The 17,539-nt window shown below is 42.9% G+C and overlaps 1 protein-coding gene and 1 long non-coding RNA gene across 5 annotated transcripts; one reads left to right on the top strand and one right to left on the bottom strand.

Annotated features, from left to right (window-relative positions):
• Positions 1 to 4,035: 4,035 nt before the first annotated feature.
• LOC129179472 (uncharacterized) lies at positions 4,036 to 16,118 on the top strand. The gene is made up of 3 exons (XR_008569965.1): positions 4,036 to 4,071; positions 4,135 to 4,207; positions 14,779 to 16,118. It is a non-coding gene; the product is annotated as an uncharacterized LOC129179472 (long non-coding RNA).
• Positions 7,802 to 17,107, bottom strand: LOC129179469 (zinc finger protein 260-like). 4 transcript variants are annotated; one of them, XM_054772732.1, is made up of 5 exons: positions 16,873 to 17,107; positions 14,620 to 14,943; positions 13,203 to 13,440; positions 12,529 to 13,082; positions 7,802 to 7,939 (listed from the first exon to the last, which is right to left on the bottom strand). In XM_054772732.1, the coding sequence occupies exons 1-5, from the start codon at positions 17,099 to 17,101 to the stop codon at positions 7,908 to 7,910; spliced, it is 1,377 nt and encodes a 458-aa protein (XP_054628707.1). In that variant the 5' UTR covers positions 17,102 to 17,107; the 3' UTR covers positions 7,802 to 7,907. The 4 variants fall into 4 exon arrangements, with proteins under 4 accessions (XP_054628707.1, XP_054628704.1, XP_054628705.1 ...); XM_054772729.1 differs by lacking the exon at positions 7,802 to 7,939 and having other exon boundaries at positions 11,756 to 13,082; XM_054772730.1 differs by lacking the exon at positions 7,802 to 7,939 and having other exon boundaries at positions 11,756 to 13,082; positions 14,677 to 14,943.
• Between the last annotated feature and the right edge of the window lie 432 nt (positions 17,108 to 17,539).

Below are 17,539 nucleotides of genomic sequence, written 5' to 3'. Positions count from 1 at the left end.
ACAATGCATGTTACTGAACATACAATGCACCACCGTAAAAACGGCGGATTTTGCACAGTGCTAGTTTCCATTCGTAGGGAGCTGGGCACAGGAGACTGTGGGTCCCCCACACCCAGCACCAGACGATCCCACGTGATGATAAAATTTGGTCAATGGTGGGATTGCTTTCCCATGATATATTACTGAATCTTACCCTAATTATAAATTTGATTTGTATGTATTCCAGAAATTTATTTAACGATTTATTCCATACTGTGCATACATAAGGTCATTAAATGGGATAAAGTTGTTCCTTTTATGATATTTTTCATGCAACTTATTCCCTTTTCGTTCCATGTCAGTCCAATGGTTTCTTTTTAAACAAGATGTCAGGAATATTCCAGATGGGTGTGTATTGCCAAGGAGTGAGCGAGGATCTGGTTATTTCCCACCAAGCTGTCAGAATGGTGCTTATATTTATACTTTTAAAGCAATTCTTTTTCTGGAGGATTTGGCTATTGAAGGGCAAGTTAGAAAGGGGATTGTTCGATGTCTAGCTATAACAAATCCAATGTGTTATGTCTGATCCATTTTGATCCATTTTAAGATATACTATAGCCTGTTCTCTCAGGGCATTCAATCGAACTGGACTGTTCAGGTTGTCTTAGAAGACGTTGGGCCTCTCATCCGAGCAGGCTTCATCAGTTCATGCTCAAAGATTAGGTGGGACACACCAGTCAGACTAGTTAGGACAGCTCTAGTCTGAGAGCCTGGTGCAAGATCCAATCTATTTATTCTGTAAAAGAGGAGGGAGGTCCAGACAGGAATGGTTGCTCTTTAGTGGTGTGAAATGACAATCGTTAAGGTACAATGGAGAGGGGCCTCTGCCAGCCAACAATGGTCGTTTGGGTGGTATCCCCTTCGTTAGCATCCCATTCAGATGTAATGATGGTCATGGAACTATCTGCAAACAAGGTAGTCCAGTTGCAACTGATTGAATGCCCTCAGAATTCAATGACCTGGGTGAATGAGAATATTCACAAGCATATAGCCTGTTTGCAGGGAAGTAGTTGGAGAAATTTGGGAGTTCTTAGCCCCCACATTCCTTGGATTTATGCAACGTTCTGAGACCTATTCGTGCTGGCTTGTTATTCCAAATAAATGTATTAATATGTTTGGTGGGGATCATGGAAAACAGATAATGAACCCTTGGTAAGGTCATCAATTTCACAGTGACACTTTGCCCATAAGTGAGATGGGCAAGGTTCCCCAACGCTCAAGATCATCCTCAATTGATTTCAATAGTGGAGTATAACTCAAGCAGATCAGGTCTGATAGGTTGGAAGAAATGTTGATACCCAGATACTTTATGTTCCCTGAACACAGTGGTATAGAGGGGGTGCTCTGGGAGCCAAAATGAATGGACAATTCTGTGGATTTGGACCAGTTAACGGAGTAGTCTGAGAAGGTGCTAAAATTGTTGATGAGTGAGATTGATTTGTGAAGTGAGGAAGGTGAATTTTCTAGGAAGAGTAATACATCATCAGCATAAAGGCTAAGAATGAGTTGGAAATATTAAAGGGGCCCACCCAACAAATGATGGATAGATACTTTATTGATCTCCAAGAGAAATTGATAGGCCAGACATTCCAAAGAGACGTCACCGCCACGGGGGGCCAGCGATAGGCACCTGGTTATCTAGAGTCACCAAAGTGGCCGGTGTGCTCCACTCTGAGGATGGAGGTGCCCCGCATGGGTTTTAGGTCTGATAAATGCACGCTTCCCCACCAGGGTCAGCCTCATTTGCTCCTTCACATGGAGAGGAGCCAGTTGAGGTGGCTCGAGCATCTAGTCCGGATGCCTCCCGAACGCCTCCCCGGTGAGGTGTTCCGGGCATGCCTATGAGAAAGCCCCGGGGCAGACCTAGGACACCCTGGAGGGATTATGTCTCACAGCTGGCCGCCTGGGAATGCCTTGGTGTCCTCCCGCTGGAACTGGAAGAGGTGGCAGTGGAGCGGGAAGTCTGGACTTCCCTACAGAGACTACTGCCCCCGCAACAAGCGGAAGAAAATGGATGGATGGATGATTGCAAAATTTGTTAAGAACGTTTTGGCTCTATTTTCTTGTCAATTCCAGCAATCTTCCCCACAAGGGGACAGGAAGAAATGAGTTCTTTTTAAAATAAAGGCTTTCTGCTTACCTTGTTATTTGCACCACTTGAATTGCTGGAAGTATCGAGTGTCGCAGGCAGATCGAGCAGGAAGCACAAGTTCCGGCTGGAGGGACGAACTGTAAGATTTTGTCGCGTTTGGTTGGTTATCTTAAATGCTTCCAAATAAAGTCTCGCAAACAACAGCTCAATTTGAACAGTTGAATTTACCAGGAAAAATGATACACAGCGACTGGTCTTCTACACAGGAGCAGGAGCAAGTCCGAGACACTACTGGTCAGATGTGCTCTTCCCTACCTTAGCCCCCCTAAAAGGTTTTCCTCCTGTGTGTGTCCTCCTGTGCCGTGTCAAAGTGGGCTTTTTGAGCAAATTTATCATCACAAACTGAACAACTGCACAGTTTTTCTCCAGTGTGAGTCGTCATGTGTGATTCCATGTGTGAGAATCTTTTACCACAAACTGAACAACTAAAAGGTTTTTCTTCTGCGTGAGTTGCCATGTGTCGCATCAAAGTGGAGCTTTGAGTACATTTATTGTCACAAACTGAACAACTAAAAGGTTTTTCTCCAGTGTGCGTTCTCATGTGTTGAGTCAAATTGCATATCAGAGAAAATCTCTCAGGACAAACTGAGCAGGTGGAACGTTTTTACCTGTCTTCTTTTTAGAGCATTCAGAGTGTTTGTTGTCAGTGTGAGTCCTCATATCACCATCACAGTCTGTATCGCTGCTCAAAGCTTCTTGGGTGTGGTCCCGGTCTTCTTCCTCAGGAGAGTGTGACGTTGTGTGCTCACTATGTGACAGTGGAGCCAAGAGCATGTCTGATTGTGATCCTCCACAGTGGTCTCCATCAGCTTCTGTTGTCATGTGTTGTGGTGCTGAGCTGCTGCTGCTTGGAGGCTCCGCCCCTCTGTTCTCTGCACTTGGACTGTGGTGAAGCTGTGAGGACTTTGTCTTCATGGTCTTCAGTCTTCACAGAGACACCAGTCAGTGGCAACACGGTGAGATCAGCCTCCTCAGGCCCTCGAAGACACTTTCGCTCCTGAATGGTTGGAAGCTCCCCCTCTTCTTCCTTCATGTGGGGAGCCTGGGGATCCTGTTCCTCTTTAATGTGATGGGCTGGGGATCCTCTGTGGAGCTCCTCACCTGTGGCTGAGGGGGGTGTTCTTGATGACCGATCACCTGCTGGACGTCTGCAGGACGCAAACAACACAAATATCCTTGGGATGTTCTCCTGGAGCTCGCTACACACTTTCACGTGTACTCACACATCACAAACATGATGTAGTCCACGGATAAGAGACTTTTGTGCCAGTATATGGCACAGTTATAGTAGGGAGATTGGCGCATGCACAAAAGGTGTGCTCTGACCATTCCATGGGAACGTATATGTGTTCTATTTTGATGGAATTTAGTGACATGCAAGTTGAAGAGGACAGTAATGGTTAGAGCCAAATGTGTGTGTATGTGTCTGTGTCTTTTATGTTCACTACTTGCTTTGGTCACTAGAGGGTGCTGGTGTTTGGGAGGAAATTAAATGGGACTGTGGCATCTAGCTAGTAGGTTGTTGGATGTTTTTTTTTTTACACATTTGATGCACTGGCACACGTAACAAACTTTAGTACTTGTGCTTGATTTGTTTATTCAACCATTATGTCTCTGTATGCCAACGGCAATAACGCCATTACAATGAAAAATGGCAAGAGTAACCCGAATGGAAAAACTATTACATATGTATTATAATTATTACTACTACTGTTTTTATTATTTGTCATATAATTTACCATTGTGTAGACGTCACTCCGTTGTACTTCACGCGGTCACGTGACGTCGCACGACCAATCAGTATAGTATATTATCCGGCAAGGATTAGAAGCCGGTAGCTGCGAGGGACACGCTTGGGGAAAGAGTTGCTGCAGCCATGTGTAAGTCAGTCGTTCGCTTATTTTGCAATGTACCGTCCTAAAATTAATTGCATGCGTTGTCAGAATGCAGGGGCCATCCACCGGTGCCAGGCCGAATTAAAGGGACCAGGTGGTTTTTGATAGAACTACGGAATTGGTGAGTGTTTGTAGCCTATTGCTAAAAGTAGCGTAGCGGCCCATTCATTTGACAGGCTTAGCTTAGCCTAGCCGTGTCCAATTATTTGGCGTGGAGCGGTTGGACTTTAATATTAAGCCTGTTGTCTCTGACTATGTTCTATGGAATGAAACTCAATGTTCAGTAATTATTTACGTTGTGTTGTGTGCTATGTTTAAATGTATGTATTACTATTAATTATTTTGAGGCCTTGTAAAACAATAGTTGGTGCCAATCGAATGAATGCACTTAAATGCATTTTGAGGTTTGACTAGTGCTGTGCATACACTGTTATTTATTGAAAGTTACTTTTGATACTTTTGATTATTATAATGTATAACTGGATACCTCAATTATTTATTATCAGGGAATTTGCCTTTTTTCATTAATGTATTGTACAATATTGAATTTACACTGATATTTATGATACGACTTGTATTATTTAATATAGTAGCTTGATGAGGATGTTATGGCCACACAGATTTACCCTGGTCCTATTTTATATAGGCGGGTGGGTGAGAGTGCGGGCTGAGTAGAGTTTCAGGCGGTTTGCCTTGGTGCAGAGTTCCTAGCTCTTTCAACGTTGTCAATGTTTGTTTACTCGATGGAACGGCATCTGTCTTTAAACGTTGCCAACTTCCGGCTTTTTTCTTTCTCAACTGACGTTTTTACGGCAGCCGAGCGTCATGGCATCACACTGCTGCCATCTTACGGCGGTATGGAAGACTGCTCGGGATAAAGAGCTGATGAAGGAAGGCTTTATAAATAGTTGTTATGATGTTGTCAATAAAAGTTGAGGCAATGTCAGTCAGTGGTCGGCAGCCGCATGCGGCTCTTTAGCCCCCCCCCCCCCCCCCTCGTTGCGGCTCCCACGCCGAGCGCGGTGGTGTTTTTTTTCTTTCTAACACCAAAGCGGAGGAAATGTGCCTTTGACGTGAACGTATCGCCACAAACTGAGCAACTGAAAGGTTTTTCCTGTGTGTGCTCTTATTTGGGATAGCATGCTTGACCTTGCAGTGAGTCTTTTACAAACCAACTCGTCCAGTCTTCAAAATAAAAGCACGCCAGCACAGTCCAACTCTGTGGCTGCGGAGGCTAAAATGTCTTTCAAGCCCCATGCGCAGAAATGATTCCAGATGCGGCACAACAAGGCCTGACATCTCCCGCTGCTCCTGAAAACAACAAACTCATCCATTACTGCACGGGTGTCCAAACGTTTTCCAGCGAGGGCCACATAGTGAAAAACGAAAGGCTGTAACTTTGATATTTTGTAAAGCAAACAAATCCAGTTACGCTAAGATTTACATACATTCATTTATCCATCCATTTTCATCTTCTCCTCATTAGGGTCGTGGGGGTATGCTGGAGCCTATCCCAGCTGACTTCGGGCGACAGGCGGGGTACACCCTGGACTGGTGGCCAGCCAATGGCAGGGCACATATAGACAAACAAGCATTCACACTCACATTCATACCTATGGACAATTCAGCCCTGGAGAACCCAAGAACCCTTTTCTTCTTTGGAAAATTATGAATTATACATTAAATGACTGCTATAAATTCACTGAACGCCAAAATATATGTTTTTTTCAATTTTAACCCTTTATTCCCTAATTTAGAATTAGGGCGAAATTTGACCCTTTGGGATTTAGGGGTATCATTTCGAAAAATCTGAATAACAAAAACTGTCAGTAAACTATTTTGAATTTAAGAAAATAATCAATCAAATACACAGCTACATTGAACAATATAATTTTTTTGTTTTATTTGTTGCATTTTAGAACTGGATTTTGAATGTACAAACACACTTTGGCCAATGGAAACAAAAACACAGGGACAAAATCACTGCTGGAAAAAATCACCATTGGTCTTTCTTATCCAAAAATCTGTCAGAACTCACACTAGACATTGTGATAGTCTTTGAAACAATTTCTTTTTTTTGTTAATGCAGAGAGGTACTGCGCATTTTTCACAGTGCATTTCAGTCTTGAGGTCCTTGCACACAGCACATCGACGGCGATTTTCCTCCTTGACAGGCCAATGGCCGATTTGGTCAAAACGGACATCTTCACTCTGATAAATTCGAACAAATCTTGGTGGTGGCGGGGATGAGAGGGAGGAGGAGCTAGGAGTTGATGGCCTACCCCGCTTTCTTGCTGTTCCAACTTCAACCAAACCTTGAGCAACCAAACCCTGAAACTTGCGAAGCTTGAGAACTTTAGATCCAGTGATTCCCTGTGCCTCACAATCACGCTGGTAAAGGAGCCATGCATTGATCACCGCAACAGACATGAAGTGCCAGAAAAGTATCATAAACCAGCGACGGGTCCTGATGGGAAATTTACAGCGTGCAAGATGCGCATCCAGCATGTCAACACCTCCCATGGAAGCGTTGTACTCTTTGATGATGTTCGGTTGATCTATGTAGGTGTATTCTTTTTTGGACTTGTCCCAGCGCCTAGCTTTTCTCAAAGGTTCTGGTCCAGCATATGTTGACATCAAACTGACTGCTTTGGTGTCTTGCCATTTCAAACAAACTGTGTTGGTGTTGGACTCCAATTGATAATCGTAGGATCCACGGCCCCTCTTGTACAGGTCTTTGTCAGGCATCAGGTTGCTCTTGGACATACGGTTTTTCCTCACAGTTCCTGTGTAGTAGATTCCCTTTGCCAATAATTTCTCAATGAGGGACATGGAAGTGAAGAAACTGTCAGCAGAAATCAGGAAATTTACTTTCTCTGCAAGCGATTCGCATAACTTCACTACAATGTCTCCACCAACTCCCAACTGACTCTTTTTTGGCCCTTTTTGTCCATTGCCACCACCTTTTCCTTGATATATGTCAAAGTCGTGCAGGAGGCCAGTGACACAACAGCGCGCCCACACTTTGAATCCCCAGGGATGTGGCTTTCCTTTGATATATTGCCTTATGCCACCAAATTTACCTTTGACCGGCACCATCATCTCATCAATGGATTGTTTTTGTCGAGGAGCAATTGTCAGACATTGTCTCCGAAAAGAATCCAAAAATGGTCTCAGTTTCCAAAGTCGATCCATTTTTACTTCTTCGTCTACAAAGTGGATGACAGAGAGTAGCTGGTTGAATCGGTTGCGACTCATTATGTCTGCCACAGGCCCATAACGAACTTCACTTTCCCAGTACTGACGTACTCCAGACATTTGAACTAATCCCATCCTGAGGTACATTCCAAGAACTTGTTCTATCTCCTTTACTGAAGTGTTTACACATTTCCCGTGTTTTTGAACACTGTGCTGATCGGTATGTTCTACAATATTTTCCAACATACCAAGGGAAACAAAGCGGCGAAAGTAAACCAGTGGTGTGTCTGTTGTGGCATCCTGGTATGACTCAACTTGTTGTCCTTGAAAACTCACGTCAGGTAACTCAAAGACTTTCTTTCGCCACCTGTAAGTGTTTGTGGCACAATTAGGGTCTAACTGTGGGCTTGCACTCTCTGTAAAGTGCAAATCTTCATCACTGGACGAGTCATTGGGCGAGTCACTGTCTTGGGCAGAAGATTCACCACCCTCACTTTCATGCGGTTGAAACGATTCATCAGAATCACTATCGCTGTCCAATTCTGCGCCAAAGTCACTATCATCAGCTTCAAGTAGTTCCCATAGTTGTCTTACAGTGTACTTTCTACGTTGCGTTCCCTGTCCTAAAGAGCATACTCCATACAGGCCATACTCCCTGAAAAGATATAGGTATTTATTAGTCCCTGTACCTTTTTAACTTAGTAAAATATATTACACAAATGAACTAATTTCAAGTCTTTAGGCAAATACAAGACTGTCACCATTCTCTGTGACAAAGTCACCAGAACCAATGTGGCTGACATTTTTTACCCCATACACCCAAAGTGTCATTTTTGACCCATTGTTTTTTGAACTAGCTCAGAGTTGCTAATTTATCAAACTATATATAAAAAAACATACTGCTAGGCATTCTGCAACATGATATGAAATAGATTACATCTCTGTCTGTTCTCCTCGCGAGTAAAAGCAATCTTGTTGTCTTCTTTCTTCTTTCTTATTGTGTTTAGAATGTTTTAGGTTTCTTAAACCTGACAACACCCTTGCCTAGTACCTCTTTGTAAAGTAAATTCTGGAGAGATGTGATTGTTGGTCCGAACAGAGGCCTTCGGGGTGTTATATAGTATTTTAATCCAGGTTCTAAATGAATCTCCAAAGCCAAATTTTTGTAGTGTTGCAAAGAGAAATTTCCACTTTTCTCTGTCAAATGCTTTTTCAGCATCTAATGAGACAATTGTGGTTTCTAAATTATGGATGATAGAGTAATCAATCAGATTGATTAGACAGCGTACGTTGCTAGTTGAGTTTCTCCCCTTAATAAATCCTGATTGATCAGGGTGTATTATATGAGGGGTAACTTTTTCCAGCCTTATAGCTAACGCTTTGCATATTATTTTAAGATCCGCATTAATCAGTGAAATTGGACGATAACTGGAAGGTAGTGTTGGGTCCTTATCCGGTTTCAGCAGGAGGCTGATTGTAGCTGATGTTTGGAGGCAAGCATGAACTGTCTTTGATTTCCAAAACCAGTCTAAGAAATATTGGGGCTAGTAATGACCAGAATGTTTTATAAAACTCGGCAGGGAAACCGTCAGGTCCTGGTGCTTTGTTATTCGGCAACCGGTGTAGAGCGTTATGGAGTTCTATTAATGAAATGGGTACATCTAAGTTTGTCACCTGTTCGTCATTTAATTTTGGTAATTCTGTGGTGTTGAGAAATGTTTTGATATCTGGGAGAGATGGTTTAATCTGAGGTGTATATAGATTTTTATAAAAGCTCCTAAAGACGGAATTAATTTCTTCCGGGAGGTGAGTGATGTGACCTCCTGAGTTTCTAATGGAGGAGATAGAGCTTTTTTCTTTATGACTTTTAGTCGGTTAGCTAAGTATTTTCCGTGTTTATTGCCATGCTCAAACTTTTCCAAACGTAGCCTCTGCAGTTGGAACTGAATTTTCTTGTCAGTAATTTTGTTTAAGTCTAGTTTCAGTTTCCTTAGGTTACTTAGGATATGCTCATCTTGTGAGTCAGCATGAGCTGCTTCGAGGATTTGGATTTTTTTCTCCAACTCCGATTCTAGTAATCTCTCTTTCTTTTTCTTATATGATGAATATGAAATGGTTTTTCCGCGCATTACTGCTTTTGCTGCCTCCCACAGAATACTAGCCGAGACACCGGGTCGGTCATTGAAGTCTAAAAACATTGTCCACTCTCTTTCAAAGTATTTTAGGAAGTCTGAGTCTTTTAGTAATGATGTATTTAATCTCCAGCATCTAGTAGGAGTGCTCATAGTTTGGTTAGTGAGAAAAAGAGAGACTGGGGCGTGGTCACTAATGGTGATAGGGTGTATGTGAATGTTTGAAATGTCAGATATGATTGAGTTGCTTGTCAAAAAGTAGTCAATACGAGAGTAGGTGTGGTGCACTGGTGAGAAATAAGTATATTCCCTGTGAGTAGGGTGATAAGAGCGCCAAGCATCACAAAGACCAAAATCATTCATGTATTTCTTCAGTATCGATGTTGATTGAGACTCACGATGTCTCCCAGCTGGGCTAGACCTGTCCACTTCTGGGTTAAATACTAAGTTGAGGTCCCCTCCCAAGATCATACTTGTATCCAAATGTGCAGAGAGAGAAGAAAAGAAGGCATGAAAGAAGGAGGGGACGTCAAAATTAGGACCATAAATGTTGGCAATGCAGAAATGTACATTATCAACAGATATGTTCATGATTATATATCTCCCTTCTGTGTCTGTAATAGTGTTGTGGAGTGTAAAATTCACCCTCCTGTTAATTAAAATAGCTACCCCTCTCTGTTTGGAGTTGTAACTTGCTAAATATGTGTGTGGGAACTGTGGTGAGTGAAGTGTATGGCAGCTGACTTGGACATGTGAGTCTCTTGTAATAAGACAATGTCTGCTTGGGTGTTCTTCAAATGATTACAAATTTTTTGTCTTTTTTCTATCGACCCAACTCCCCTGACATTCCAAGTGACAAACTGCAGTGAGTTCATCCTAGACTAGCTTTTGGTGATGTGTGTGTGTAAACAAGATCAAATGTGAAGTATGTGTACCTGGAAGTAAAAATCATGGGAATATATACAGTACATTTAAATGTATGCTTAATTTGTACATAGGCAAAGTGTAACATAGTAATCCTGAATGAACTAAGCCAACTAAAGTGAGTACGTGATGTGGGTTTATGCATAAGTGAGATGAGCGTGCTTGTGAGTAGTTGTGATATCCATATCAATAGTAGAATATGACGTGTATGTGTAGGAGAATGCGTGCACGTGTGTGTATTTGTGTGAATAGCTTGAATTTGGTTGGGTTTGGACTTTGAGGGTGTATGATGTCACTGTGAGGAGATGCTGATTGAAGACAGCTGGCAGACAAGAGGATATGTGACAATATGAGGGGGGGAGAAAACGTGAGACAGAGGGGGAATAGAAGAGGAAGAAAGAGAAGAAGAAAAAAAAGGACAAAAGAAGAAGAAAGGCTGTGCATACATACAGTGGGATAGAGAGAGAAAAAACGGGGGGGGGTAAAGTGGAAGCAGACAGTAACATGCAAATGCTACAAGTGTGCGCGCTGCGAGATAGAACGAAAAGTTACCTGGTTGAGATAGATCATTAGTTACCATATCAATACAGCCACGGTGTTACTTCCCGGTTGCGGTAAAGTTGTCCATTGACGAGACTTTGCTGTTTTTTTTTAATTTAATAAAAAAAAAATGTATGTGCCAGGGGCCAATAAACAACAAATGGCTCCCTGGGCTGCACTTTGGACACCCCCTGCATTACTGTATCTGCGGTCTTGTGTTCGAATAGCAACTTCCTGTGTCCGAATATGGGGGGGAAAAAAAGCTGTTTTTGGCCTATTTTTGTTTCTGTTGATTTAATTTTTTTGTAACATTAAATATACAATACAAATCAGACCGTTTATTTAGATGCGGTTATTCCTAAGAAAAACGCTTTTTATGTCAGTTTTATTGCTTGCATTTCAAACTTATACTCTCATAAAACACTCGTTTTTGTTTTTTAATTCCCATTAATGAGAGCAAAATCCAACGACCATAAGTTACAGGGACTCAAAGAGTGAATTCAGCCGTCCTACGTGTGGAACATTCACTTTATAATCTTTCTGTAGCGCGTGCAACACCATCGAAATTGTCTCTACTGCAAAGAATGTGTACGACAATGTAAACAATCAATCCAATGGCAGCAGATGTGGGAGTGACAGTCCAGCCGTCATCATAAAAATTGTAAGATTAGTAATGCAAGATAACAATGAATTACAAGCCTATACTCAGGATTAAACCGCTTACTTCAGTGTTATTGCAGAAATATGCAACATTGGACATTTTCATTAGTGTATTGATAGCAACAATATCAGTCATAGTAACAATTACAATAATAATGGATTGGATTATGCCAAATCTCATAAAGGAATGTGGTATCATCTCCTCACGTGTGACATTCCAAAAACGCTTATCCTCAGTGTGTCCACATGTGTGCGGTTAAAGTTTTCTTATAAGAGTAACTTTGACTGCACACCGAGCATCGAAAAGGCTTTTCTCCCGTGTGCGATCTCACGTGCGCCTCCATGTTTGACTTTTGAGCGAATCTTTTGCTGCAGACCGAACAACTAAAGGGTTTCTCTCCCGTGTGCGTCCTCATGTGCGCTTCCATGTTTGACTTTCGAGAGAATCGTTCATCGCACACCGAACAGCTAAACGGCTTGTCTCCCGTGTGCGTGGTCATGTGTCGCATCAAGGTGAACCTCTTGGCAAACCTGTCGCTGCAAACCGAGCACTCATAGGGTTTCTTGCCAGTGTGCGTCCACGCGTGTTGCGTCAAGTAGCGCTTCTGAGAAAAGCTTTTCGCGCAGACTGAGCAACTGAAAGGTTTTTCGCCCGTGTGCGTTCGCATGTGTGACACAATGTTTGACTTGCGGGAGTATCGCTCGCCACAAACTGAACAACTGAAAGGTTTTTCCCCGGTGTGTGTTCTCATGTGCAAAACAATTTCCACCTTTTGAAAGAATCTTTTACCGCAAACCGAGCAACCGAAGGGTTTTTCTCCTGTGTGTATTCTCGTGTGTTTCAGCATGTTTGACTTTTGAGAGAATCTTTGGCCACAAACGGAGCAACTAAAAGGTTTTTCTCCTGTGTGTGTTCTCATGTGTGATAACATGATTACCTTTCGTGAGAATATTTTACCACAAAACGAGCAGGACAAATGTTCTTTACCTGTCTTCTTTTCAGAACACGTGTTGTCAGAGTGAGTCCTCATATCGCCTTCACAGTCTGTATCGCTGCTTACAGCTTCTTGGGTGTTGTCCATGTCTTCATCCTCTGGATATTGCGATGTTGCGTCGTCGCTATCTGATAGCGGAGCTAAGAGCTTGTCTGCTTGTGATCCTCCACAGTGGTCTCCATCAGCTTCTGTTGTCATGTGTTGTGGTGCTGAGCTGCTGCTGCTGCTTGGAGGCTCCGCCCCTCTGTTCTCCTCACTTGGACTGTGGTGAAGCTGTGAGGACTCAGGTGGTTTGTCTTCATGCTTTTCAGTCTTCACAGAGACACCAGTCTGTGGCAACACGGTGAGATCAGCCTCCTCGGGCCCTCTAAGACACTTTCGCTCCTGAATGGTTGGAAGCTCCCCCTCTTCTTCCTTCATGTGGGGGGCCTGGGGATCCTGTTCCTCTTTAATGTGATGGGCTGGGGATCCTCTTGCTTCAAAGTGGAGCTCCTCACCTGTGGCTGAGGGGGGTGTTCTTCTTGATGACCGATCACCTGCTGGACATCTGCAGGACGCAAACAACACAAATATGCTTGGGATGTTCTCCTGGAGCTTGCTACACACTTTCATGTGTACTCACACATCACAAACATGATGTAGTCCACAGATAAGAGGCTCGGCCCACCTGTTCTGATGAAGCTGTGAGGACACGTGTGGGTCATCTTCGTGGTCTTCAGTCTTCACAGAGATGACCGTCAGCGGCAACTTGGTGAGATCGGCCTCCTCCAACCCCAGAAGACGCTCTCCCTCCTGAGTGATCCAGAGTTCCTCATCTTCCTCTTTAACGTTGGGGACCTGGGGATCCTCCTGCTCCTGCAGCTGAGGGGGATGTTCTTCTCGATGACCTGTCATCTGCTGGACGCCTACAGGACAGAAACAACACAACCACACTGTCTTTCAGACATGGCAACTATTATAACCAGTCAGTATCTGGTGTGACCACCATTTGCCTCATGCAGGGACATGTTGGGTGAATATGCTGGCCATGCAAGATTTGCGATGTTTTCAGCTTCCTGGAATTGTCCAAATGCTTTCAACATGGGGCCGTGTATTATTGTGCTGCAACATGAGGTGGTGATTGTGGATAAATGGCACTACCGTGGGTCTCGGGATCTTGTCATGGTATGTCTGTGCTTTCAAAATCCATCCATCCATTTTCTTCCGCTTATCTGGGTCCGGTGTCACGGCAGTCTTAAGAGGGAAGCCCAGACTTCCCAGTCCCCAGCCACCTCTTCCAGTTCCACCGGGAGGACACCAAGGCGTTCCCAGGCCAGCTGTGAGACATAATCCCTCCGGCGTTTGTTAGGTCTGCCCCGGGGCCTTCTCCTGGCTGGGCATGCCAGGGAGGCGTGCGTGAGCCATCCGGACTAGATGCCTGAGCCACCTCAACTGGCTCCTCTCCATGTGAAGGAGCAGCGGCTCTACTCTGAGCCCCGGGGGGGGGGGTAAATCACCACGACAGTCCAGTACGGCGACCGCATTACTGCAGCCGATCTGCCTATCGACCTCACGCTCCAAACTTCCCTCACTCGTAAACAACACCCAGGATGTCACTCCCAATGCTGAGGGTGCAATCCACTCTTTTCCGACTGAGAACCTCGGCTTTGGAGGTGCTGAGTCTCATCTCATCAGAAGCTTCACACTCAGATGCAAACCGCCACACTAAACGCTGAATTTACAACTTTTTTGTCAGACATTTACGACTTTTGTTCTTGTAAATTAATGACTTTATTCTAGTACTAGTACAACTTTTTTCTCCATTTGCGGCACTTGTGGTTACGAAAGTGCTCCAGTAAATTAATTTTGGTCACAAGTCTTGCTGGAGGATTAGTTAGAGCAGAAGGACACGTCTCTGCGGTGGTCCATCAACAACATCAGAAACGCTGAGCAACTAAAAGGTTTTTCCGTGTGTGTTGTCATCTGGTTTTACCATATGACTTTTGAGGAACTCTTTGACTACAAAGTGAACAACCAACGTTTTTTCTCTAGCGCGCACGTGTGTGTGTTCCCATGTGATCTTTCATGTAAAACGTTTTATTTACCTGTCTTCTTTTTAGAGCATTCAGAGTGTTTGTTGTCAGCCTGAGTTCTCATATCACCTTCACAGTCTGCATCGCTGCTTAAAGCTTCTTGGATGCCGTCACCATCTGATGGCGGCGCTAAGAGGTTGTCTGCTTGTGGTTTGTCTTCATGGTCTTCAGTCTTCGTGGAGACACCAGTGAGTAGCAACCTGGCGAGAGCGGCCTCCTCCGACCGTAGAAGATGCCCTCTCTCCCGAGGGATCCAGAGTTCCTCCTCTTCCTCTTTAAAGTGGTGGGGCTGGGGATCGTCCTGCTTCAAAGTGGAGCACGCCCCCTGCTGGACGTCTGCAGGACACAAACTCAGACATGTCAAATATCATACAGTATGCTAGGGGTGCGCGATAATTTTATCTACTCGGCGCATGTGCCCGAATACGGTGCACCTTGCTGGGCCACACCAGGTGGCTCCCTCTGCTTTATACTCTGGTTCTCCTGGTAGTAGTGCTGTGGTAGTACTCATGTCATGATAGTTGATTAGGACAAATCAACAAATCCTCATTTGTTCCAGTCCTCCTTACCTCCAGGTGGTGTGGTGTGGTATGGTTTGATTGATTTTGCCTGACATACATGCATATGCCCAAGACACCTATGAAAAGGAGGGACTTATGTGGAGGGGGCGGTGTAAGGAAGGCGGAAGTGAGAAGGGCTAGCCATGCTAATCTAAATGCTAAATGCTCAACTGCTCTGTTTTGCTGTCACATTATAAATAAAAGCTTGCCTGAAGCAAGAGGAAAGTCTCTTTCTTTCCTGAAGAGCGAGGCTCTATTTTCCCTCTGACACGTATGACAGCATCACACCTAATCTTACTACTTTATTCTCATACATTTATGACTATTCTCATTATTATACTGTATACTGCAAAAAGTAAGTAATACATTTAGAAGAGTAAAAGTAGTAATACGAGAATAAACTTGTAAATTTACGAGAAATAAAGTCATAGTCGTAAATGTACGACTTCTCATACATTTACAAACTTTTTTCTTGTAGATTTATTACTTTTTTTCTTGTAAATTTACGACTTTGTTTTTGGAAATGTCCGACTATTGTTCTCGTAAATGTATGACTTTATTGTCACAAATTTACGACTTTATTCAAGTAACATTATGGCTTTATTCTCGCAAATGTATGACTTTCTCATAAATTTATGACTTTTTCTTGTAATATTTGCAACTTCATTGTCGCAAATTTATTACTTTATTCTGGCGGTAGCATGACTTTTTTCACAAATTTACACTTTGCTCTCAGAAATGTACGACTTCATTCTGTAACATTACAACATTTTCTCGGAAAATTTGTGACTTTGTTCTCAGAAAGTTATTACTTCATTCACGCACATTTATGACTTTACTCTCGCTAATTGATGACTATTGTGGTAATATGACTTTATTCTCATGAAATTTATTCTGGCAAATTTGTGACTTTTTCTTGTAAATGTAAACAAGACTTTTTTTCCCCTTAAATTTGTGACTTTGTTTTGGTATTATGACTTTTTTTCTTTTAAAATTGTGACTTTATTCTCAAAGTTATGACTTTATTTTTGCAAATTTGTGACTTTATTGTGGTAATACTGCAACTTTTTTCCCTAAAACATATGACTAGTCTGGTAATATGACTTTTTTTGTCATGAAATTTGTAACTTTATTTCCGCAAATTTACGACTTTTCTTCTTGTAAATGTACGACTTTGTTCTGGTAATATTACAACTTTTTCCGTAGATTTACGACTTTATTCTCTCAAATTACTGCCCTTATTTCTCGTAAATTTTACGACTTTTTTCTCGTAAATTTACGGTTGTTTTTCAATGTGGCCCTAATATTCCGTCGTACATGTCGGTCTTGAGAAGCAGAAAGCAGTGTATTTGACAACATGGAAAGTACAGGAAATGCCCCCCCACCCCATCATCTGACGTTTGATGTAATATGCACTTAAAAACTAAATAGTCCAAGCTTGATGTTGTGAAAAGGCACATTGTAAAGCTGGCCAATTAAGAACGGTATCGTTTACGTCTAATGTTTATAAAGTAACCTGCAACAGCCAATGTGTGTGTATCACACAATCTAACAGTGTACACGGGCCGCCATCTTGGATGACACGTTCACAGTGCTGATTTAAAAATAAGTCTTTCATATTCTGCTCCGTGTTTTAGTGTATTTTGTTTTTGTTTGTTTGTTTTTTTACAAAAAAAAAAAAGATTCAGTGAACATGTAAACATACCAATGTGTAGCCCAGGTCCAGTCTTGCTAACAGCTTCCATTCGCTGTCGCTCCTTCTCCTCCTTTGTTCCAGAAAGTTCCTCCTTGTACGACGCAATCCTTCTTTCCAACATCCCGAATAGTTCACCAGCTATCGCCATTAAGTTGCCAACTCCTGGAGCGCTTCTGACGTTGGCTTGCAGCGGACCCAAAAAAAAATACGCGTGGGAAAGCGTTGCTAGCTTTAGCATTCATGACGTCACTCGATATCGGGCAACGTCATAAGCCCCGCCCATCGTTTCCGCTGGTGTAAGAAATGAACACAAACCAGCGAGAATGTGAGTCGAATGCGACAAATAATAATACAAATAATTAATGAAGGAGTAATATTATTTGATTATGATGATGGTGGGGGTGGCCGTCCGGTCGGAGCCACCGGGAAGCTGCACGTCATTGCTGCCTGTTCCGGGATGGGCGGGTGGATACCAAGTGTCGATACTAGAGTGATGCCACCCATAATTTCCCGGGTTCCCCCCAACACACAAGAAGGGGGCAAAAAGCTAAGGATCTAGATAGTATTTAGATTTTTTTTGTACATAATTTGAAATATTGACTTTATTTTTTGGGGGAAAAAATGTATGTAACACAAGGCAATAAGTAACAACATCACAAAATAGTTCAATCATTTT

This window comes from Dunckerocampus dactyliophorus, chromosome 4 (genome assembly GCF_027744805.1).
Source record: "Dunckerocampus dactyliophorus isolate RoL2022-P2 chromosome 4, RoL_Ddac_1.1, whole genome shotgun sequence".
In the NCBI taxonomy this organism is placed as follows: domain Eukaryota; kingdom Metazoa; phylum Chordata; class Actinopteri; order Syngnathiformes; family Syngnathidae; genus Dunckerocampus; species Dunckerocampus dactyliophorus.
Note: the sequence above shows the minus strand (reverse complement) of the source record. Positions and strands in the feature narration are given on the sequence as shown.

What these genes read in the sequence shown, in the direction of transcription:
- LOC129179469 (XM_054772729.1), bottom strand. Translation starts at nt 17,101, where the DNA reads ATGCTAAAGCTAGCAACGCTTTCCCACGCGTATTTTTTTTTGGGTCCG. An exon ending in TGGACCTGGGCTACACATTG is followed by an intron (nt 14,944 to 16,872) that starts GTATGTTTACAT and finishes TGTGTCCTGCAG; the next exon opens with ACGTCCAGCAGGGGGCGTGC. An exon ending in TCACAGCTTCATCAGAACAG is followed by an intron (nt 13,083 to 13,202) that starts GTGGGCCGAGCC and finishes TGCGTCCTGCAG; the next exon opens with ATGTCCAGCAGGTGATCGGT.